Below are 25,398 nucleotides of genomic sequence, written 5' to 3' on the forward strand. Positions count from 1 at the left end.
CCCTAACCACAATGTTACTCTTTTGTCCATATGTAGTTCAGTGTGAGATATATGCTGTATTTTGATTCAATTGAGGGTGTTGTAATAATGCAGACACAGCATGTCCCTACGAGTGCTGGATTTGCCACTCGTTACACACAGTGTGTGCACCAACGTATATTCATATGTAAATGATACAAAACACATCCCATTAAACCATCTTTCCTTTTCTTTCACTGGAATCTTGCATTCATTATGTCTTTGTCTCCATTCTGGAAGAAAAATGTTCCATAGGAAAATTATATGTTTATGTTTAAACTTAAAATGTCTACGCCTACTGTTTGAGTCGCCACATCCTGTTGCTACAGATTTTGTTGTGTTATTCCATATTCAGGATTGCAATTTATAACCCAATGAAACCCAAATTCACAAAATTATTGATGCATAAGATATCTCTAACAAAGAAGTACCATTTAAGTACCATGTATACTTTAAATATGGTATAATTATTCAGTACAAATAAAATAATAAATCGAAGTACTACAGTATAAGTACGATCTTACACACTGGTATTGTTATCATCTGATCCCAATCGCTGTACTGTGGTGTCCTTTGTAAAGGATGTAGGCCTCCCTGTCTGAGTAAACTCTAGATTTACAACAGACTAAATTGTACTGTAATCAATCAGCACTTGGAAAATGAAATGGATGTGTCTGCTCAGCCCATAAACACTGTGACATGCTGTCAGTTAATGACAAATGTTGCAAGTTCAGATCATATTGTATGGCTTGAACCAAACTTGAAGTGCTACAAGCCAAGACTTCTGTCTTTGCTGGATCAATAACGTGAAAAATTGTTTGTTGTTTCCTCAGGCTGGAGTTTCAGTATGGGTTCAGCTTATCAGTTTCACAGCTGGAGGGTGTTTGTGGTGGTGTGTGCTTTCCCATGTGTCTGTGCTGTGGTCGCTTTAACCTTCATGCCAGAGAGCCCCAGGTTCTACTTGGAGGTAAGGATAGTCAGAAATTAAGAGGAAAGGTATAATAGATCATTACAAATATTTTCATGTCCCCATCACACTGAATATTTCTTAACATATTTGGATAAAATAATCTATATATTAAGAAACATATTTTTTTCATTTCTCTAATTGTAATATACGACAACAAGCAAAATATGTTTTCATGGGAATATTGTTTTAACTGGCAACCATTTCATAGGTTTCTCCTGTATCCACAATCACTTTCTATCATGTTAGTCCTGTATAACAGGGACTTTCAAACTGATTTTCAAAATGATGATCCCTTTGTGTGGCACTGCTGTGTTTACTTACGGCACTCTGCCTGCAGCCGAATCACAGCAGTGCTGATATAGGGACATATAGTACTCTTGCTCTTGTGATATAGCTTATATATATATATATATATATATATATATATATATATATATATATATATATATATATATATATATATATATATATATATATATATTGTTTAGACTAAAACCAAAACTATTTATTATTTTATTGGAATATTAAGGACATGTTTAGGAAATTGTAATTTATTTGTATAGCACATTTTTGCAATGATACTTTTTTCTAAACCAACTACAAGAAATAGTACCATACAACCAGTGAGTAATTTAAAGCTATATATACAATTTAGTACAGAAATCTGTACAATATCACAATTTCAAAAGAAGGTAAATAAATAAATAAGTCATCATAAGTCTACTTTATGTCCACCCTGTTGGGTTCCATTCTGTTGGATGTCCTGTTAATTGTCTTTTCATTTAGTAAACAATCAATATATAATTAATAAAGTTTTAAGTGCCAGAGCTTGAACAGAGCATATTTCTGAACATCTGTGATACCTTTAATTAGAAATACTTCCTTGAAATACAACACAAGCATAGTCTAAGTTTAAGTTACTAAAGGTACATAACAGGGATGACTCTAATGATAGTACACCATGATGTCTCTTTTATTGGAGTGGGCTGCTCTATTGCTAAATGTTTACAAGTACTTCCATTCAGTGTTACAACAGTCTTGAACATCTGAGGAAATTGCCTGACTTAAGGGAACACGACTCTCTTTGAAGCTAATGACTCGTGCTTGTCGTGACTCCCTACACCCCTCTTTCGGGCTTGCCATCACATTGGAGGTGGGCGGCTGTCATTTAGCGCTGCGGTTGGCTTTTAATCCACTTAATCTCTCAGTGATTTGTTTCTGCTCCATCCTTTCAGGTGGGAAAGCACGACGAGGCCTGGATGATCCTCAAGCACATTCATGACACAAACATGCAAGCCCGTGGACAGCCCGAGAAAATCTTCACCGTGAGTCGATTCCCTCACTGCGCTTACTTTAAGCAGCTTAGCTCAACAACCATACTATATTTGAAAGTTGCCTAAATTCATGAATGATTGTCTCATCTTGCCTGGTATATTGACTTTAAAGATGGCTTGTGTCATTTACTGAGCTTTACAAGTATAGAGAAAGCTTGCAACTTGCATTAAGGCTTTGTGAACACACCAATGATCAAACTGTCACTATACTTTCTTTTACATACTGTATTCTACCTTCTTCAAAATACAGTGGGCCCCAAAAGTAACTTTGTACACTTTTTGGACACTCATTGCTTAATCTTGGTAACGTGTTTCTTCTTGTAGGTGAACAGAATTAAGATTCCAAAACAGATTGATGAGCTTGTAGAGATGCAGACCGATGGCAACTTTTTCTCTAAAGTGATCTTCAGAGTAAAGACTGAACTTCACGGGGTACATTTTGTTCTATAATTGATATGAATAATAGTGTACCTGTGATTATGACTAAAATAAAAAAAAAAACCTTTCTGTGTTTTCCAGATTTGGTTAAACTTCTTGAAGTGTTTTAATTATCCAGTGAAAGACAGTACAGTGAAGCTAGCGATTGTGTGGTTTACACTGTCGTTTGGGTAAGTCGTTTATATATGTAACTACAGGTGACTCAGCTTTACTGAACATTCAAAGAACTGCTCATGATTTGAAAAGGGCAGGATTACTGCTGCAAGGTGGAAAGACTGTGTGTGTGTGTGTGTGTGTGTGTGTGTGTGTGTGTGTGTGTGTGTGCGTGTGTGTGCACTGTTAGCCATGTAGGTAAAATAAAGAATGAGTTTAGATTTATTTTTAAAGTATTAGTGCAAAAATGAAAATTCATCTACTTATTCATATAATCTTCTTCTTAGTCTCTTCTTTGGAACACAAAAATACATATTTTACACTGCTAAATTAAAGTTAAAGGTTACAGATGCTGCCAAAAAAAAAAAAGCAACATTAAAGTATAGTAGAAAGTAGTCTTTATGACTTGTGTGCTGTATTCCAAATCTTCTAAAGTTATGTGATAGCTTTTTGTGAGCAGTTTAATTATTATAGACTGAAAATCTTCCCCTCCTCTGTATCTCTAAAATTGGCCACTGCTCTTGACTAAACACTGGTCTTAACAAAAAGTATATTTAAGCTAGCTCAAAATGTCTTTTAAAGAACTTCACTTCTCCTGCAGGTATTATGGTTTATCTGTGTGGTTCCCTGATGTCATCAAACACCTTCAAGCCAATGAATATGCCTCCAAAGTACAAAGGCATTCCAACGAATGTATTGAAGACTTCACCTTCAATTTCACCCTAGAAAACCAGATACACACTAATGGCTTATTTGTCAATGACAGGTGACTTATTCACAGGCTAATGAAACAGTTATCTTTGAAATTATGCTCTAACTGGTACTGGAATGTTCTGAGGTATACATTGTTCCTGCAGATTATCACATTCATTTATTTTTTATTCAATCCTCAGGTTTATTAGTATGAAATTCAAGTCAGTCACTTTCATCAATTCCACCTTTCAAAGCTGCTTTTTTGACGATGTGACCTCAGTGGGATCATTCTTTCGAAACTGCACATTCATTCAGGCTGTCTTCTATAACACTGGTAAATTAAGGCATTTCTTTTTTAACACAAAACATGGCATCAGCATTTTACCACTTTGTGGCATGTCCTTTCAGTCTGTATCTACAGTGCTCTAAAATCTCATCAATATTTTGTTTTTGACAGATATTGATGATTCCAAACTTCTAAACACGGACATTGTAAACAGCACATTTTACCACAACAAAACAGGCTGTCAAATGACATTTGAGGATGATTATAGTGCTTACTGGGTCTACTTTGTCAATTTCTTGGGAACATTGGCTGTACTTCCTGGCAACATTGTATCTGCTCTTCTCATGGACAAAATTGGCCGCTTGTCTATGTTAGGTGAGGCAGATATTACTACATTACATTACAATATAATAGCTAGAGGATAATGTTTGTTATGTGGATTGAAGCATTTGCACTACTGTCAAATAGATTTAGACAGATATATCAGAGTACCTATTAATCTGTGCCGACAGTTGCTTTTTGGAAATATCGGTTAGCTGTACAAATCTATGCCGATAGTTACAAATAAAAATTATTCCTCTGTGGTCTGCGCTGGAGGAATCTACAGTTAGATGAGCTTGATTCTAATGTATGGCAACAGCCTGTAGAACTGAAATAAAAACAATCACAGACACCTTGTGGGGATTGGCTATATCTAAATGCCATTTTATCAGTCACCCCTATGTTTATTCTCACAAGACATTGCTTCTTATTTTCATTAAATTAAATGTTCTAAATTAAAGCAAGGGCATGCAAAAAAATGTGACTATATAGAAACGTGCCAAAACTTAATATCTTATACATAATTTTAAACCTTATTCCTCATTACAGCTCAAATGGTGATATATGTATACAAAACCCTTCATCTGGTGAATACATAGGCTTTTTACCAAATCAAGCTTTTTTTTAATATAGAGCATTGTAACAAATCTCTGTCATTTAAAATTATAGTCTGTTGCGTTTTCAGGCTTGTCTATATTTAAAAGTCCTGTGTTATCCACCAAATCAGAATTGTTTCTGGTCAATATTGAGATTTTGGTTGAATAATAAACTCCATGGACTCTTGTAGTGTCTATGTCAGTGCCTGTCACAGTAATAAATTACTATTTTTTTTTACATTCTATAAATTGATTTTAAAAACTATCAGCCAATTAATCAGTTATGTGCCCTTTCCACAACCTAAGTTATAGGCAAAATCCTCTATCAGTCTTCATTTACTGTCAAAGTACAGTAAAACTATACTGTGATTCACAGTTATTGTATATTTTGTCATTTAAAAACATGTCTTTCACTCACTGTGTAAATATTTTACGTTTTATTAGGATTTTCCATGATCCTATCTGGTATCAGCTGCTTCTTCCTGTGGTTTGGCACCAGTGAGTCTATGATGATTGGGATGCTGTGCCTGTACAATGGACTGAGTATCTCCGCCTGGAACTCCCTGGACATTGTGACAGTTGAGCTTTACCCTACAGACAGAAGGTGGGGTTGTAGTCATCACATGAAAAGTGCAGTTTTCTGGCCTAAGTTGATGCATTTCCTGTTAAAACCAAATGATTGGACGGGACATATTGAAGGACTCCACCTGGCAGTATCCCTTAAGTAGCAAATAGCCAATATTCTTTAGTTACATTAAAGCAATAAACATACTTGCTAGTGGATTGCAGGTGGTATTAGGGTGAGGGCACATTCTCATAGAGATCATTTGATTGGACAAAAATCTGTGTAGTGCAGGGTGAGTCATCATTATTTTTAGTCTATATTTATGAATGAGAAAAAATGTCAATTTTAAATGCATGTATCTGCTTGACCTGTTGACTTTTGCCAACGTTTTCTAGTACAGTGGCAAATATATGGCCTCAAACCTAAAAGACATCAACTGAAAAGTCACAAAACTCTTATTTTAATTTCAGGGGATCTTCAAATATCAGTTTAAGCCATTTTTCTTATTGCCTTCTTTCTCTTCCATTCTCCTTCAATCTAACTATCTCTCTATTTCAGAGGCACTGGATTTGGCTTCTGTAATGCATTGTGCAAACTAGCTGCAGTGATGGGCAATCTGATTTTTGGCTCTTTAGTGGGCATCACCAAAGCCATTCCTATTCTTCTGGCATCATCAGTGCTCGTCGGAGGTGGTTTGGTGGGATTGCGATTACCTGACACCAGGTCCAATGTCCTCATGTAACCCTTGTGTCAGAGGTATGGAGACATTCAGAAGGCTTGAATTAACCCTCATTTTTCATTACAGTGCATTGTGCACTTCTTTAGACAAATTATTTTACTTTTTTGTGATGTTTCTACTGGACAAATATAGGAAACAGTGGTTTAGTTACAGTATAGAAATTATTCACAGCAGCGACATATTAGATGTTTTGACAGAATGACAATGAGGCTGTGAGGGATAGAGGTACAGTCTCTTCCATGGGTTGTACAGTTGTTTAAAGTGTTTTTGGATCGTTCCGCTAACTTAACATTGAAAAAATCTCTTTCCAAGGAATTTCAGTAGACAAAAAACTCCAGACAACAAGAGTTGTGGAAAATTAGATCTAGGATCTTTTTAATAGCTTTATACAGTGCATGTCCTTGAAGAGACAGTAAGTATATCCCTCACTGCCTCATTTTCATTCACGACAAAATTCATTGATGCTGCTGAATAGCTGGTCCCACAGGCAGTTGTGTTCATTACAAGATAATTCCTTTATTAAGCACTACCGAATCTACATTTTCTGTAAAAAATCTCTCCCATGATAAAATGTCTTGATAATCTAATCTGTCATTTTTTCTCTGCAATCATTTTAACACTATTCTACAAATGACCCTTGGCTTTCCTGGGTGGCTTTTTAAGGGTTTGTAGCAGCCTACACATGGAAATGAACTTAAATATTTATGTCCCCTTATTAAGACTTGTGCAAAACAAGCTATTAATGAGCAGTCCAAGCTTGCTGTAAATATGCAGAGAACCTGGATGATCAGAAAAAACCTGCTGCACAGCTGTATCACAGCTGGTTGACTGAACCCAGAGAATTACATGCAGAGATGAGAGAATAGCTAGAGCAATAGAAAAGTAGGACTAAAAAAGTGTCTACTGATAAACAGCTCTCCCAATGAACAAGCTTCTACTGCTAGTGCCTAGCTTTGGGAATTGGCAGTATAGTATATTCTAATATCATTGATCAGCCACATAGGTAATCAAATGTAATACATGATCTATTTTAGTAAGTTTTGCTAGTGAATTAATTGAATTGGTTATTATGTTTAATACCCATAAAGTTGCAACTAATATACATTTTGCATTTCAGGCATTTATTTATTCCAGTACTTTTATTACCAAACCTTTTGGACATGTACTCCAGCCTCTGATGAAATGGCGTCAACTGTGCGATGTTGTCATGCTAACTCTATAGATGTACTTTAAGCCAGATTTACAAAAGTAGGTTTATTGCATTTCCTGTCTTTTTGCTCTTTAGATGATCGTATTGAGTTATCCATACTTTATGCAGATTTTAAGCATAAATTATGTTGTTTTGCCACTTAGTCATGGTTATTTGTGATGTTAAGTTGTCTAACAGTGAATGGCCTTTTGAAGCTGTGCCTCTCCTACATTAGACTATTATCACAAATGAACTGAAGAAGCAGATAACATTACCTTGAGGTGACGCAAAGAGTGTGTGTCCCACGGTCACTCAAGCAAAACCTCTTCAATATTTTTAATATGACGTTGACAGAAAGATTGGATGCTACTGTGCTGGAAAGCCTCTTTTATGTACAATGTCAAAGACTTAACTTTTTGACATGACAGAGCAGCCAGGTTTGCAGGTGCAGATGGAATTATGAGGGCCCGCCTCAACATATGGGGTCTACAATCTGTAGAGAGGACAAGAGAGATGTGTTTGATAATCACACAACACGTGATTCATTTACAAGTGTAATTTCCAAGCATGGGCAGGACACTGAGTTCATTAACAGTCAGGAATTTGTAATGTGGTTGCTTATTTGTTCATAAAGAATTACATATATTTGGGTTATATTTAGATTTTAATTAAGGTACCAGAACAGACTTTGGAAAAACAGGTACATAAGCCAGAGCAGTAAAAGATATTTTTATACAGATACAGAATGTCAGTTATAGCATATACGTTTTGTTTAATGCTTTATATCTAGATTCTTTACTTAATAATTTGGTGTTGAAGGTCAGTTTACAGTCCAATATATATTTACAGTATATTTAATAATATGTAACTTACCCCTGAAGTGAAAAGTATTACTTAATGTTGACAGTACTTACAAGACTCAGCAGTTAGTAGTAATACAGAATTAATTTAGCTCTAAGAAAAATATGTCTAGCTTTTAATATGTTTTGATTAGTGGCTTAATGCTGTCTCCGTCTCAGCAAAGCAGTTTCCTGAAAACATTATTTATAAATGAGATTATGTTATCATTTACAGAAATGACTGTTGCTGTACTGTATTTAATGTAATCCTGTCTTCGTACGAAGACTTTTTCTTTAATTTGTTTACATATTGTAGTGTTAACATGCTGTCTGAAATGATGTGTGTCTGCTTTTGTGAACAGTACATACAGTATTTCTAAATACATGTGTATGAGTAAAAATTGTGTCCTTGTCTGTGTACATTTTGTACATAGGGTTACTGTGACTGATATACAAACTGTGTATACATTTTTGGGGACAGCAATGGATGCAGCATTAGTGTATAAACACTGTTGAAACCGTTCCCTATTAATTTGTCATTGCAGCATTATCCCCACGTACCAAGAGCCGGCTGTCCTAAAAGATACCACTAAACAAAATTGCATGTACTTAACTTTTTAGGTCTGTGTGCTCAGCTCTGAGTTCTTGTGCTTCCCATTACTGATGAACAAACAGAAGAAGTGGAGTAAATATGAGAATGTAGCACTGTTGTATGTTTTATTGCAACAAAATACAGAAGAAGCAGCTGTAATATTTTGTGAAGGTAATAAAGATGTGTTGAAAAGTGTATGTGCCTGTTAATGGAAAATAAATTGTTTTTAGAACTTAAAAATGTCATCTTTACAAGAGTTACATCTTTTAAGACTGATAATGATGAATGCAACATGATAATGCTTAGCAAAGTGATAACCCTCCTTGTTTTACAACCACACTAACATAGCTCCTCCAAAAGGAGTTGAGGTGCATCTTGGGTTACTTAGCTGTAACCCTTGTTCCCTGAAAAAGCGGAACGAGATGCTGCGCTTGATTTAGCGCTTTGGGAACGTCTTTTAGGAGTGATCAGCTGTGAATATGTGTGCAACACGTCAATGAAATTGACTGGAATTTATAGCCTCTGCTGGTAACATCATCAGGATGCGCTGGTATCAGGGGCTATATATAGATGCACCACAGGTGCATCCGTATCCATGTGCCCGTATCATGATCGAATTCCATATGATCCCCAGATATGTAGTTCTCTGAGTAGGAGATCCTTGTCCTTGAGTCTCAAACCAGAGAAACCAGATGAGCTAAGATGATATTCCTTTGCTGTAATGCCAATTCTTGTGACTGTTCTAGTATCAGCCAGTCATTTATATAATTCAGAATGCGGATGCCATGGAGTCGCAGAGGAGCCAGTGCTGCATCCATGCACTTTGTGAATGTGCAGGGTGATAAGGCTAGGCCGAATGGAAGAACCCGATATTGGAAAGCTTCGCCCCCAAAAGCAAACCTCAGGAACGTCCTGTGTTGTGGCAGAATATCTATATGAAAATATGCGTCCATGAGATCGATCGTGACCAACCAATCGTGATTTTGGATTTGAGACACGACCATCTTGACGGTTAGCATCTTGAACTTGAGCGCCTTGACTGAGCGATTCAAGCCTCGAAGGTCTAAAATCTAACGCAATCCCCCATCCTTCTTGGGAACCAGGAAGTATCTGCTGTAGTAACCTGACTCTCTCTCTCTGGAAGGGGAACATGTTCTATGGCCACTTTGAGCAAGAGATTTTGCAGTTCTTTCAACAGTAGATGTGCTTGTTCCGGTTTCATGGAAGTGGGAACCACGCCGTTGAAATGCGGAGGACAGGAAACAAATTGAATTCTGTAGCCTTTTTCTACTGTCCTTAGGACCCACGTAGAAACACCCGGCAGTAGCTTCCACGCTGCCAGGTTCTCTGAGATGGGTATCAATTTTTACACTTCCTGTTGAGGGAATGTCGAGTGTTCCGTGTCCTGGACTATGGCAGGAAGCAAAGGAACACCCAACATTTCGCTGGAACCGCTAACTCCCAAAACATCAGAGATGGCGGGAATGGAGAGGTTTCATATGGATATCGGGAAGGTGCAGGTGAATGTTTCACGTGACCCGTGCCGGGGGGGCTACCCCCACAAGGCTGGGCGCAATACCATCAGGACTCTCTCTGGAGATAATGGTCCTGAGGTCTTGCTTTGGAGGCTGCTGAGGGTGACAAACCAATCCCCAATCCTTACGAGGGGGAGCGTGATCCACCACACTTTGTTTCTGAGCCTCCCTTCTAGAAGGACCGGGTGCTGGGTGGCCGGTGGCCCCTCCCCCTGAGTGCGGCGAGGAAGGAATTGCCAGAAGGCTTTCTCATGATGCTTCACCTCCTGAAACCTGGTGATGACTTTGTTCATCGAGCCACCAAACAGGCCAGAAGGTGAAACCGGGGCATCTAACAGAAACACTATGTCCTTATTTCTGTTGCCCGAAAGGTTCAGCCATAAATGTCTCTCCATGCAAAGCAGCCGGAGAGACAGATCCATGGCTCGACAAAGCTCTGAAAAAGGCTCTTTGTCGATCATACTGCCCGCACTCAGGTCCTCCAATAGATCAGCATGGTACGCCTGTAACACTGCCATGGTGTTTAGTGCAGCACCAGCCTGACTTGCTGCCTGATAAGCTTTCCCCACAAGCATGGAGTTGGTCCTGCACGGCTTTGTGGGGAGAGAAGGTCTTTTTAATGACGCTGCCGAGCCAGGCGAGAGATAACCCGCGAGTGTCTCTTCTACCTGTGGCATCATCGAATACCCCCATGCCTCAGCACCTACGATGGTCAAATATGTCGACGTCGAAGACACAAAGATACAGGAAGTATAAGGTTTCCCCCATGAACGAGAAAGCTCATCATGGAGGTCATCAAAGAAGGGAAGGCACTAATTTTGTGTTCCTTCCCCTGGCCACCAGACAGAAATATGTCCTCTAATTTAGAGCGTTTGGGGGTCTCTTGTTCGTGTGGCCAGTCTAACTGTAATCTGGCCACTGCACGAGTAACTACCTCGAGTAATTCCTCAACCGCTTTACTATCATGTGAGGAATGCTCAGAGGTAGGTAGCTCAAAGTCCGCAGACTCAAGAGATTCAACGTCCCCCTCATGAACTGAAGAGGGGCCGGGGCGCGCTTCGAGATCATGAGAAGGACTTGTTGGATCAGGAGAGAGAGCGAGCGATAGGGACCCATCACTCGTTCCTCAGCCAGCCCCACGATGGAAGGGTGGGCGCTGGCTCTCGGAAGTAAGTGAGATGAGTGCAAAGCATTTTCACTTTTAAACAGCTCAAAGTGCTCCCACCCGCCCTGCCCCAATGCAAGAGCAGCATGCTCTTCCCCAAACACACAAAACAAAACTGGTGTGTGTTCACTTCAGCCATATGGCGTAAACACGGAAACACACACCGTTTGCCTGCTTATTGCTCATATTTAGGAAGAAAAAAGTTTTTCTGGACAATGACTAACAAATCTAACTCCTATCAGAGGAAAGTAGAAAGTTCAAAAGACCTGACGATGCTCCTGTGGCGCATCTATGTATAGCCCCTGGTACCGGCGCATCCTGATGATGTCACCAGCAGAGGCTATAAATTCCAGTCAATTTCATTGACGTGTTGCACACATATTCACATCTGGTCACTCCTAAAAGACGTTCCCAAAGCGCTAAATCAAGCGCAGCATCAAAGTGTATCTTTTGATAGGGAACGGTATTGCAAAAATGAGGTTTCATATGTGCAAATGCAATTTAATAAATTATGCTAGTACATGCTCTAACAATTTAATGTTATTTCCATTTTAAAATATAATTATTCTTTATATTGTTTACTTTTTCTTAGTGTAAAACTCAAGTTAATCACTCTTATAGTGCCATAAGCCAAATAATGCCATGCCAACTGAATCAGAATAAAAATACTATTGATTTATTTGTTTACAACAATGCTTTCGATGTTCAATTTTACTGGTCCATTTAATTTGAACACGTGGTGTTGATATGGAAGCTTCCTAGGGGACTGAAACTTAAAATATGTCTCAGGACTCTGTTAAACAACTTTTAAACAACATTTAAAATTTGCTTTTGGTATAATATTGTATTTATTTTATTTTTACATAAAATGAAAGACGAGATCTGGCTTTGTTAGATACCACTTTGGGAACATTATTTGCAAAGACAAAATGTTTCTGCACCTGAACCACGTATTTAAATTATTTGGCGTTCTAGTGCAACACTGACATCTGCAGGAGGCATGCGCTATACCAGTGCACAACACACTCACAAAGTTGACCAGTATTCATGTCAGTAACCTTATTCGGACGGGATTAGTGCTCCCTGAGGATGTTACTGTAAGAAAAATCATGTACTATTCTTATCCCGTCCTGTCCTAATTGAACATTTTTCTCATAACCTCTATGAAAAATAATTACGGAGCAAATTACCAGCTTTTTCTACTAAGTACACTACTTGGGCTAAACAAATGTATAACATAATATCCTTTAAGTAGAATACATTTGAAACATGAATGATACAATATTCAAATATATGTCCGTTTGCGTCTGAGTCATTACGGTGTCATTGTAAGGGAAAAAAGTGGGGTGCCTTGTGTAACAATAAACGAGGAAATACAATTCTGATCTTGAGTAGTTTATTGAGCAGAAAAGTGTTAATAAAGTAAAGAGTAATCGGATTAAAATATTAGTGAAGTAATAGTAGCAGTGGATTACTTTTTTAAATAACTTACCATACACTGTGCCTGCAGGAGTGCCTATAAATATCCACTTCTTCTTTTGTTTTAGTTGATTCCCATTCTTCATGCATATCACCACCTTCTGGGCAGGGAGGAGAATTCTTAGTTAAAAAAAAAAAGTATATTAACATTTACTCACCCTCATGCCTTCTAAGAGGTGTATGACTTTCTTCTGCAGAACACAAACAAAGATTTTTAGAAGAATATCTCAGATTTTTAGGTCCATTCAATGCAAATGGTGGCCGGGCGTTCGAAGCTCCAAAAGCAGAACATGACAGAGTCCTTCTAAGGGGATCCTACAAGCATAGCATAAAAAAACATAATTCCATTGTTCCATAGACATCTATTGGTGGTAAATTGCGCCAGAGACAAAAGGCAGTTTTTTTTTCACTAATGATCTGACTGCCTGTCCACTAATCTTCAAAATGTTTTACTCAAAATAATCCTTCTGGAACAAACTATGTGTAGAGTTTACTAAGATAAAATTGCTGTTTTATCAGAGAAGACATGGACAATTTTGTGACAGGTGTGTGCCAGTTTACGTCTTTCCCCATTCATTTGTATGGTATCTGCAAATGGTGACATACTGTCGCAATCCGCTAGTTGACGGTTACGCTCTCTCCTATGATAGAGCCATGGAGGGTGTTATCTCAATATTTAAAAGAATCTCTACTAGCGCTCTGTGCATGCTTAAAGCACTTGTGCAGTTGAGTTTGAAATCATGATCATGCCAAGAGATTGCAATTACAAGATGTACAGTGAGTGGTCCGTTCACACCCAAGAACAACTGGATTGCTTCAGAACTCATTGATTAAACAACTTTTAATCAAACTTTTATGGATTACCTTTATGCTGACTTTATCTCCTTGGAACTTCAAAGTTCTGGCAACCATTCACTTGCATTGTATGGACCTACAGAGCTGAGATACACTTCTAAAAAGCTAAGTTTGTTTTCTGAAGAAGAAAGTAAGTAATACACATTTGGGATTGCATGAGGGTGAGTAGATGATAAGAGAATTAAAACTTTTGGGTGAAATATCCCTTTAAATATTGTTCTGTTTCTCACCTACACCTATCTTATTGCTACTGAAGGCATGGATTAAACCACTGGAGTCGTATGGATTACTTTTATGCTGCCTTTATGTGAATTTTAGAGCTTCAAAATATTGGTCATACACAAAGTCATACACATCTGGGATGACATGAGGATGAGTAAATGATAAGAGAATTTTCATTTTTCGGTGAACTATTCCTTTAACTGATTAAATGTCTCCCTAAATGTAAAATGTCCTGTAGGACACTACCCTCCCTTGCAAAAAATATTTTATCACGTAACCTAAAGATGTGCTTCATGTACTAACAACAGATATTATAATTTAAAATGACTGTATCAACTTGACTGCGTTAACTCAAATAATTTTCCAGGGGGTCAGAATGTATAGAAAAATAGAAACTGCACAATGTAACTTTTGACAATTGGTTCAGTCAGGAGAGCATGAATCGCCAGCAGGTGGAGCTGTGTTATTCAGTGTCTGAGCTCTCCTGGTCTTCTGCCAGACTCCAGAGAGACGAGCGATCAATATAGGCTTCAGATCGAGGGGGTTTATATTAGATCAGTCTGACAGGCATAGGAAGAGACGCAGTAACCGAAAGCGCCTGAATAGAATGGGTACGGTGCTTTGCTGGGGTCCAATGCTATGACAAGAGGAGCACATTTTCACATCATCCCAAGTTGTCACATTGAAAAGAAGTCTGAAACAAGTGTCAGAAAGTCCGAGCGCAGTTTATGGTTGTGGCTTGCTCAGCAGAATTTCAGATCAGGATGTACCATGAAGACGACGCAAACTCTCTCAGACCGCGATATGGATGTAAGTAACGTCACTTCATGTCACTGAAACTATATGCAAACTGAAATGAATGCACTGTGGTCGTGCCATTGCGCGCGTGCAACCTGGCAAACATCTGCTGCCCATGATCAATGGATGGTTTTGGTGGTACTTGGCCTTACACAGATAATGTGGTTTTGTGATATGAATTGTCATGCCATAACGCAATAACGGCTTTTCTCGATATCTAAAATAATATATAATATCCTGTGCATAATATAAACAAACATAACTGTATATATTATACAGTTATCAGCCCGTGCCATATTCTCAAAATAGCCAGATATCGGCCATTTAATCCGCCTGATCAATCAAAAATTGTAATACCCTTATTATAAAACAGTCGAGTCGTTATTAAGTTGGCTTGTGAGAGCCAACTTACTGAAATCCTACTTAAACTTATTAGTGGTGCTTGCCAAAGGCAAGGCATCACTATTGTTATTCTCCATACTTATTTTTATTAGTGGTGCTTGCAAAGCATCACTATTGTAATCTCACATACTTATTATTTTTATTTTTATTTTTATTTTTATTATATCTCTTAAGAAAACTTCGGCACCTAACTCGTCCCGCACCGTTTGGCGTAGACCCACGAATGAGGTGTCAAATCGAACGGCCTATTGAGGACACGTGTGCTATGACTTTTATAAGCGATCGGGGGTACGGTATTTGCCCCAGGGGCAAAAAAGCGGCCTAAAAATCCCATAGACTTAACATTGCGGCAAACTTTGACGAGTCACAGCTCCGAGCGAGGATTTCGCAGAAACAAGTGATTTGCCACATTTGAAGAGGCTGGCAGACTCTGTAAGAGCATACCTCAATATGGGGTAAAAGTTGCACCCCTGGGGGCCAGGAGCTGCCCAAAGTTGCAGGAGCTGCCCCCATTGACTTACTATGGTGAAGGACGTACTATGGTGAAGGACGGCCCATGAAATGAAAAGGCATAGGGATTTGTATTGAACATAGCTCTGGATCACAGTGTCATAGAGACGAGGGGGTGGGCTCATTTTACTCAGACGACCAATCAGTCTCTCAGGATCATTGTGAAGCTATCAAGCCACGCCCTAGCAACCATTAAGAGCACCTTAGCAACAAGTCCCATAGACTTCTATTGAAACAGATCAAAGGGATATCTCCGGATAGAAGTGTCATAGAAACACAAGGGTGGTCTCGTTTGACTCGGGACAGCAAACAGCCAATCATGCATCAAATCAACACTTCCTAGCCCCTCCCTAGCAACCATTGTCGAGCACCTTAACAACCAAAATCCATAGAGGGATATCTTCCATTCTGAATGTCACAGAGGCATGGGAGTTGGTTTATATCATTCATACTGACAAGCAGCCTTTGGAGATTCATGATTGGCAGCTGCCAAGCCACTCCCTAGCAACTACACAGAGTACCCTAGCAACCGTTTAGCAGTAACTATATCTCTGCACCAGAAAATCAGAGAGACTTCTGGGTTGATTTATTTCAATCAGGATGGCAAGGAGACTTGATTAGTATCACTATGGTAACTGCCTAGCAACCAGATGGGGTTACCCTAGCAACCGAGTAACAAATCACATATCTCTGCACTACAAAACAGTAGAGACTTCCGGGTTGACTTATTTTACTCAGGATGGCAAGGAGACTTCATTAGTATCACTATGGTAACTGCCTAGCAACCATATGGGGTTACCCTAGCAACCAAGTAACAAATCACATATCTCTGCATCAGAAAAACGTAGAGACTTCTGGGTTGGTTTATTTCAATCAGGATGGCAAGGACACTTGATTAGTATCACTATGGTAACTGCCTAACAACCACATGGGGTTACCCTAGCAACCGAATAACAAATCACATATCTCTGCATCAGAAAAACGTACAGACTTCTGGGTTGATTTATTTCAATCAGGATGGCAAGGACACTTGATAAGTATCACTATGGTAACTGCCTAGCAACCAGATGGGGTTACCCTAGCAACCGAGCAACAAATCACATATCTCTGCACCAGAAAACACTACAGACTTCCGGGTTGACTTATTTCACTCAGGATGGAAAGGAGCCATTTATTGTATTACCTTGGTAACTGCATAGCAACCACATGGGCTTACCCTAGCAACCGAGTAACAAATCACATATTTCTGCACCAGAAAATCGTACAGACTTCCGGGTTGATTTATTTATGACCATAATTTTTGTTCTTTTCAAGTTACAACATGCTGTTTCACGAGTTTTGCCACGGCAAGCACCACTCACATTTTCTTCAGGAAATGTACCTATCTAGTTATTATTAGTGGTGCTTGCAAAGCATCACTATTGTAATCTCACATACTTATTTTTATTTTTCTTCTTTTTATTATTATTCTATCTCCGTACAAAACTTCGGCACCTAACTCGTCCCGCACCGTTTGGCGTAGACCCACAAATGAGGTGTCAAATCGAACGGCCTATTGAGGACACGTGTGCTATGACTTTTATAAGCGTATCGGGGTACGGTATTTGCCCCAGGGGCAAAAAAGCGGCCGAAAAATCCCATAGACTTAACATTGTGACAAACTTTGAGGCGTCACAGCTCCGAGCGAGGATTTCACAGAAACGTGTGATTTGCCACATTTGAAGAGGCTGGCAGGCTCTGTAAGAGCATACCTCAATATGGGGTAAAAGTTGCACCCCTGGGGGCAGGAGCTGCCCAAAAATGCCCCAATTGACTTATAATGGTGTAGGACGGCCCATGAAATGAAAAGGCATAGGGATTTGTATTGAACATAGCTCTGGATCACAGTGTCATAGAGACGAGGGGTGGGCTCATTTTACTCAGACGACCAATCAGTCTCTCAGGATCATTGTGAAGCTATCAAGCCACGCCCTAGCAACCATTAAGAGCACCTTAGCAACAAGTCCCATAGACTTCTATTGAAACAGATCAAAGGGATATCTCCGGATAGAAGTGTCATAGAAACACAAGGGTGGTCTCGTTTGACTCGGGACAGCAAACAGCCAATCATGCATCAAATCAACACTTCCTAGCCCCTCCCTAGCAACCATTGTCGAGCACCTTAACAACCAAAATCCATAGAGGGATATCTTCCATTCTGAATGTCACAGAGGCATGGGAGTTGGTTTATATCATTCATACTGACAAGCAGCCTTTGGAGATTCATGATTGGCAGCTGCCAAGCCACTCCCTAGCAACTAAACAGAGTACCCTAGCAACCGTTTAGCAGTAACTATATCTCTGCACCACAAAATCAGAGAGACTTCTGGGTTGATTTATTTCAATCAGGATGGCAAGGAGACTTGATTAGTATCACTATGGTAACTGCCTAGCAACCACATGGGGTTACCCTAGCAACCGAGTAACAAATCACATATCTCTGCATCAGAAAAACGTAGAGACTTCCGGGTTGACTTATTTCAATCAGGATGGAAAGGACACTTCATTAGTATCACTATGGTAACTGCCTAGCAACCAGATGGGCTTACCCTAGCAACCGAGTAACAAATCACATATCTCTGCATCACAAAAACATAGAGACTTCCGGGTTGACTTATTTCAATCAGGATGGCAAGGACACTTCATTAGTATCACTATGGTAACTGCCTAGCAACCAGATGAGCTTACCCTAGCAACCGAGTAACAAATCACATATCTCTGCATCAGAAAAACGTAGAGACTTCCGGGTTGACTTATTTCAATCAGGATGGCAAGGACACTTGATTAGTATCACTATGGTATCTGCCTAGCAACCAGATGGGCTTACCCTAGCAACCGAGTAACAAATCACATATCTCTGCATCACAAAAACATAGAGACTTCCGGGTTGACTTATTTCAATCAGGATGGCAAGGAGACTTGATAAGTATCACTATGTTAACTGCCTAGCAACCAGATGGGGTTACCCTAGCAACCGAGAAACAAATCACATATCTCGGCACCAGAAAAGAGTACAGACTTCCGGGTTGATTTATTTCAATCAGGATGGCAAGGACACTTGATTACTATCACTATGGTAACTGCCTAGCAACCAGATGGGGTTACCCTAGCAACCGAGAAACAAATCACATATCTCGGCACCAGAAAAGAGTACAGACTTCCGGGTTGATTTATTTCAATCAGGATGGCAAGGAGACTTGATTAGTATCACTATGGTAACTGCCTAGCAACCAGATGGGGTTACCCTAGCAACCGAGTAACAAATCACATATCTCTGCATCAGAAAAACGTAGAGACTTCCGGGTTGACTTATTTCAATCAGGATGGCAAGGACACTTGATTAGTATCACTATGGTAACTGCCTAGCAACCAGATGGGGTTACCCTAGCAACCGAGTAACAAATCACATATCTCTGCATCAGAAAAACGTAGAGACTTCCGGGTTGACTTATTTCAATCAGGATGGCAAGGAGACTTGATTAGTATCACTATGGTAACTGCCTAGCAACCAGATGGGGTTACCCTAGCAACCGAGTAACAAATCACATATCTCTGCATCAGAAAAACATAGAGACTTCCGGGTTGACTTATTTCAATCAGGATGGCAAGGACACTTGATTAGTATCACTGTGGTAACTGCCTAGCAACCAGATGGGGTTACCCTAGCAACCGAGTAACAAATCACATATCTCTGCATCAGAAAAACGTAGAGACTTCCGGGTTGACTTATTTCAATCAGGATGGCAAGGACACTTGATTAGTATCACTATGGTAACTGCCTAGCAACCAGATGGGCTTACCCTAGCAACCGAGTAACAAATCACATATCTCTGCATCAGTAAAACGTAGAGACTTCTGGGTTGGTTTATTTCACTCAGGATGGCAAGGACACTTGATAAGTATCACTATGGTAACTGCCTAGCAACAAGGAGGGGTTACCCTAGCAACCAAATAACAAATCACATATCTCTGGATCACAACATCGTACAGACTTCCTGGTTGACTGATTTTACTCTGGATAGCAAGGACACTTGATAAGTATCACTATGGTAACTGCCTAGCAACCACATGGGGTTACCCTAGCAACCGAGTAACAAATAACATATCTCTGCACCAGAAAACAGTACAGATTTTTGGGTTGAATTATTTCACTCAGGATGGAAAGGAGCCATGTATTGTATTACCTTGCTAACTGCATAGCAACCACATGGGCTTACCCTAGCAACCTAGTAACAAATCACATATTTCTGCACCAGAAAATTATACAGACTTCTGGGTTGATTTATTTATGACCACAATTTCTGTTCTTTTCAAGCAGGCTATTTGACGAGTTTTGCCACGGCAAGCACCACTCACATTTTCTTCAGGAAATGTACCTATCTAGTTTTATTTTTATTTTTATTTTTATATCTCTTAACAAAACTTCGGCACCTAACTCGTCCCGCACCGTTTGGCGTAGACCCACGAATGAGGTGTCAAATCGAACGGCCTATTGATGACACGTGTGCTATGACTTTTATAAGCGATCGGGGGTACGGTATTTGCCCCAGGGGCAAAAAGCGGCCGAAAAATCCCATAGACTTAACATTGCGACAAACTTTGACGCGTCACAGCTCCGATCGAGGATTTCACAGAAACGTGTGATTTGCCACATTTGAAGAGGCTGGCAGGCTCTGTAAGAGCATACCTCAATATGGGGTAAAAGTTGCACCCCTGGGGGGCAGGAGCTGCCCAAATATGCCCCAATTGAGTTATAATGGTGTAGGACGGCCCATGAAATGAAATGGCATAGGGATTTTGTATTGAACATAGCTCTGGATCACAGTGTCATAGAGACGAGGGGGCGGGCTCATTTTACTCAGACGACCAATCAGTCTCTCAGGATCATTTTGAATCTATCAAGCCACGCCCTAGCAACAATTTAGAGCACCTTAGCAACAAGTCCCATAGACTTCTAATGAAAGACATCAAAGGGATATCTCCGGATAGAAATGTCATAGAAACACAAGGGTGGTCTCGTTTGACTCGGGGCAGCAAACAGCCAATCATGAATCACCTCAACACTTCCTAGCCCCTCCCTAGCAACCATTGTCGAACACCTTAGCAACCAAAATCCATAGAGGGATATCTTCCATTCTGAATGTCACAGAGGCATGGGAGTTGGTTTATATCATTCATACTGATAAGCAGCCTTTGGAGTTTCATGATTGGCAGCTGCCAAGCCACTCCCTAGCAACTAAACAGAGTACCCTAGCAACCGTTTAGCAATAACTATATCTCTGCACCAGAAAATCAGAGAGACTTCTGGGTTGATTTATTTCAATCAGGATGGCAAGGACACTTGATAAGTATCACTATGGTAACTGCCTAGCAACCACATGGGGTTACCCTAGCATCAGAGTAACAAATCACATATCTCAGCATCAGAAAAACGTAGAGACTTCCGGGTTGACTTATTTCAATCAGGATGGCAAGGACACTTGATTAGTATCACTATGGTAACTGCCTAGCAACCACATCGGGTTACCCTAGCAACCGAGTAACAAATCACATATCTCTGCACCAGAAAATAGTAGAGACTTCCGGGTTTACTTATTTCAATCAGGATGGCAAGGAGACTTCATTACTATCACTAAGGTAACTGCCTAGCAACCAGATGGGGTTACCCTAGCAACTGAGTAACAAATCACATATCTCTGCACCAGAAAACAGTACAGACTTCTGGGTTGATTTATTTCAATCAGGATGGCAAGGAGACTTGATTAGTATCACTATGCTAACTGCCTAGCAACCAGATGGGGTTACCCTAGCAACCGAGTAACAAATCACATATCTCTGCACCAGAAAATAGTACAGACTTCTGGGTTGACTTATTTCAATCAGGATGGCAAGGACACTTCATTAGTATCACTATGGAAACTGCCTAGCAACCAGATGGGGTTACCCTAGCAACCGAGTAACAAATCACATATCTCTGCACCAGAAAATAGTAGAGACTTCCGGGTTGACTTATTTCACTCAGGATGGAAAGGAGCCATGTATTGTATTACCTTGGTAACTGCATAGCAACCACATGGGCTTACCCTAGCAACCGAGTAACAAATCACATATTTCTGCACCAGAAAATCGTACAGACTGCTGGGTTGATTTATTTGTGACCATAATTTTTGTTCTTTTCAAGTTATAACATGCTATTTGACGAGTTTTGCCACGGCAAGCACCACTCACATTTTCTTCAGGAAATGTACCTATCTAGTTCTTATTCTTCTTAGCGGTGAAATTTCGGTATCTAACTCCTCCTAGAGCTTTTAAGCTACAGGCACCAAACTCAGCACAGACCTTCAGACTAATCCTGAATAGTGTGCTATATCTTTTCTAACTGATCGGACTTACGGTTTTCCTAAAAATGACGATCAAACTCGGAAAAAACTCCCATTGACTTAACATTGCAGAATGTTCAGAAATTTAAATCCCAACTGACATTTTCACACACACAGACAAAAAGGGCCTGTCAGCCCTGCATCTCTCCCTCTCTCTCTCCCTCAGAGGATTTATTTTATCAAGCAGCCAAAAAGTAATGACCTAAAATCTTCATAGCCACACGCTAAAACATGCTAAAAACGTGCTAGCATCATGCTAACGCATGCTAGCATAGCCTAGAGAAGTGCTAAAATATGCTAAAAACGTGCTAGCATCATGCTAACACATGCTAGCATCGCCTAGCGAAGTGCTAAACATGCTAAAAACGTGCTGGCATCATGCTAACACATGCTAGCATCGCCTAGCGAAGTGCTAAAACATGCTAAAACGTCGCTAGCATCATGCTAACACATGCTAGCATCGCCTAGCGAAGTGCTAAAAAATGCTAAAAACGTGCTAGCATCATGCTAACACATGCTAGCATCGCCTAGCGAAGTGCTAAAAATGCTAAAAACGTGCTAGCATCATGCTAACACTTGCTAGCATCGCCTAGCGAAGTGCTAAAAAATGCTAAAAACGTGCTAGCATCATGCTAACGCATGCTAGCATAGCCTAGAGAAGTGCTAAAATATGCTAAAAACGTGCTAGCATCATGCTAACACATGCTAGCATCGCCTAGCGAAGTGCTAAAACATGCTAAAAACGTGCTGGCATCATGCTAACACATGCTAGCATCGCCTAGCGAAGTGCTAAAACATGCTAAAAACGTGCTAGCATCATGCTAACACATGCTAGCATCGCCTAGCGAAGTGCTAAAAAATGCTAAAAACGTGCTAGCATCATGCTAACACATGCTAGCATCGCCTAGCGAAGTGCTAAAAATGCTAAAAACGTGCTAGCATCATGCTTAACACTTGCTAGCATCGCCTAGCGAAGTGCTAAAAATGCTAAAAACGTCGTTAGCATCATGCTTAACACATGCTTAGCATCGCCTAGCGAAGTGCTAAAAGATGCTAAAAACGTGCTAGCATCATGCTAACACATGCTAGCATAGCCTAGAGAAGTGCTAAAACATGCTAAAAACGTGCTAGCATCATGCTAACATGCTAGCATCGCCTAGCGGAGTGCTAAAACATGCTAAATATGTGCTAGCATCATGTTAACACATGCTAGCTTCGCCTATCAAAGTGCTAAAACATGCTAAAAACGTGTCTATCTATCTATGTATCTATCTGAGTGTCTACCTCTCTATCTATCTATCTATCTATCTATCTATCTATCTAGCAACTAAGTTAAACTTTAAACTACTTTAAACTACAAACTACTTTAAACTTTAAACTAGTTTAAACTACAAACTAATTTAAAATTTAAACTTTAAACTACTTTAAACTATAAACTACTTTAAACTAATTTAAATTTCAAACTACTTTAAACTTCTTCAAACTTTCTGGTCCAAACTTTCACAAGCCAACTTAAAGTTTGTCTCGACAAACTTTTTTTTTCTAGTTACTATTTCAAGGCAAGTTAAACTCCTTTGCCTGTCTTTTTAGCCCTGCAGATGCTCCTTGAGCTGTCTCTTTGTCCAGAACTGGAACCTCTGCTCTTTCACTGACCTATCCTTTTTTGGCATGTATGTTGCTCCAGAAAGTTGCTTTTTGATTCTTGGCATTAGATTTCTGTGTCCTGTGCAAAGGGAAGCTCCATGAGAGTTTTCTCCTGTTAAACATTACCTTTGCCCTTTATAAAAGCACCTGAAGAACATAGTTTAACATATATTTGATTTTGGAGCACATTGCTAGTTCGAAACTTCTGGTTTGAGGATAACTCTCAGACTAACACCACCATATCGATTTGGAGGTTTACTTGCTAACTTTTTATCCACCCTTTATTTAATGTTTATTTAAGTCATGTCAACACTGGCACAAAGATTGCATTACAGTTAAACTGCTGACAAGGCAGCTGGTGGTATATTTTATACTGCAAATTTATATAGGGTGTTTGCATTGGCCCTTTTGTTATTTGATTCTGTTTGAAGACATCCCACAAGTATGCTTTCTATAAATTGGACCAAAGACAATTTTTGTGCATCACTACATGTACTGTAACATTCTATGGTTGAGAACACTGATACTTTTGTTTTAAATAGAATTAACCTTGAGTGTAAGTGTACAAGAATTAATTCATAGTTGTGAAACTCTGAAAGACTGAAAAAGAACTGCATTGCTTTGCACCTCATTATCTTGTGATGCAGCTGAGACACAAACTCATATACAGTAAGAGATTCATTGGCTGCAGTTTATCTACTAGCAATTCCTATAACCTTAAAGTATTAGTTTACCCAAAAATGAAAATTCTCCCACCATTTATATAACCTCATCCAAGATGTGTATGACTTTCTTACATTTGCTGAAGCAAACAAAGATTTTTAGAAGAATATCTCAGCTCTGTTGGTAAATTCAATGCAAGTAAATGGTAGCCAGAAATATGAAGCTCCATATACCACATAAAGGCAGCATAACACTAACCTATATGTCTCCTGTGGTTAAACCTATATGAATCTCAGAAAAAAGCTTCCGGCTGTGTTTGCTTTTAAATATCTGGGATTTGGCTTTGTCTTCATAATGATGTGCTCGCTACAGTTAGCACTTTCATACATCCTGTGTATTTGATACTGCGCATTTAAGCATATATGTCCTTACGTGTGATTTTTCTGGCTTAAAGTCATTTCTAACTGAAAATGTTGACTATATCGAAACAAAATCAAATATGCTAGGAAATATCAAGGATGTTTAAACTAATATGATGGATGAAATAGACCATGATGGAAATTGTACAACTCAGTCCGTTATCTGTAAACCTGACACTTACGTTTCAATGGCAAAAATGTCAGAAAATACAATGAAGAAGAATAAAATAAATTTCTAATGGTATTCTAATTTATTTTATGTTTCATTTTATAGGCATTATTAAATGTTTTAATATTACCATTTATTAAATGTATTAAACACATTAAATGTATTTAATTACATATTTCACCCATAATTTCAGTAAAAACTAAATTTAAATTTTAAATAATAATATCTATGGTTGTAATGACCAACACAGCTTTCCCTTTCTTTAGAGTATGTTTGAGTGGAGGGGAAAAATCAACAAATAATTGAAATTGCAAATACAATTTGCAATTCCTTTTGAATAATGTCCGGAATATCATTCCATAGAAAACAGTTGGTAGTTGGACAC

At 39.2% G+C, this 25,398-nt stretch overlaps 2 protein-coding genes across 4 annotated transcripts in view; both read left to right on the plus strand.

Moving 5' to 3' along the window:
- LOC127642783 (synaptic vesicle glycoprotein 2C-like) overlaps positions 1-8,930 on the plus strand; it is a 52,048-nt gene extending 43,118 nt beyond the window's left edge. Inside the window, exons 5-14 of one of the 2 annotated variants that reach the window (XM_052125275.1) lie at positions 852-985; positions 2,224-2,313; positions 2,647-2,754; positions 2,842-2,930; positions 3,515-3,679; positions 3,807-3,940; positions 4,064-4,267; positions 5,254-5,413; positions 5,933-6,130; positions 7,231-8,930. In XM_052125275.1, coding sequence (XP_051981235.1) covers positions 852-985; positions 2,224-2,313; positions 2,647-2,754; positions 2,842-2,930; positions 3,515-3,679; positions 3,807-3,940; positions 4,064-4,267; positions 5,254-5,413; positions 5,933-6,116 — 1,268 coding nt within the window. In that variant the 3' untranslated portion in view covers positions 6,117-6,130; positions 7,231-8,930. Of the gene's footprint in view, positions 1-851; positions 986-2,223; positions 2,314-2,646; positions 2,755-2,841; positions 2,931-3,514; positions 3,680-3,806; positions 3,941-4,063; positions 4,268-5,253; positions 5,414-5,932 lie in introns of both variants that reach the window. The other variant, XM_052125271.1, reaches the window with a different exon arrangement.
- A 5,598-nt stretch (positions 8,931-14,528) lies between these two features.
- The window catches only part of LOC127639215 (ras GTPase-activating-like protein IQGAP1), an 84,161-nt gene continuing 73,291 nt past the window's right edge, over positions 14,529-25,398 (plus strand). For both annotated transcript variants that reach the window (XM_052121126.1, XM_052121135.1), the window contains exon 1: positions 14,529-14,799. In XM_052121126.1, coding sequence (XP_051977086.1) covers positions 14,718-14,799 — 82 coding nt within the window. In that variant the 5' untranslated portion in view covers positions 14,529-14,717. The remainder of the gene's footprint in view (positions 14,800-25,398) is intronic.

Source organism: Xyrauchen texanus, chromosome 4 (genome assembly GCF_025860055.1).
Source record: "Xyrauchen texanus isolate HMW12.3.18 chromosome 4, RBS_HiC_50CHRs, whole genome shotgun sequence".
NCBI classification, from domain to species: Eukaryota; Metazoa; Chordata; class Actinopteri; order Cypriniformes; family Catostomidae; genus Xyrauchen; species Xyrauchen texanus.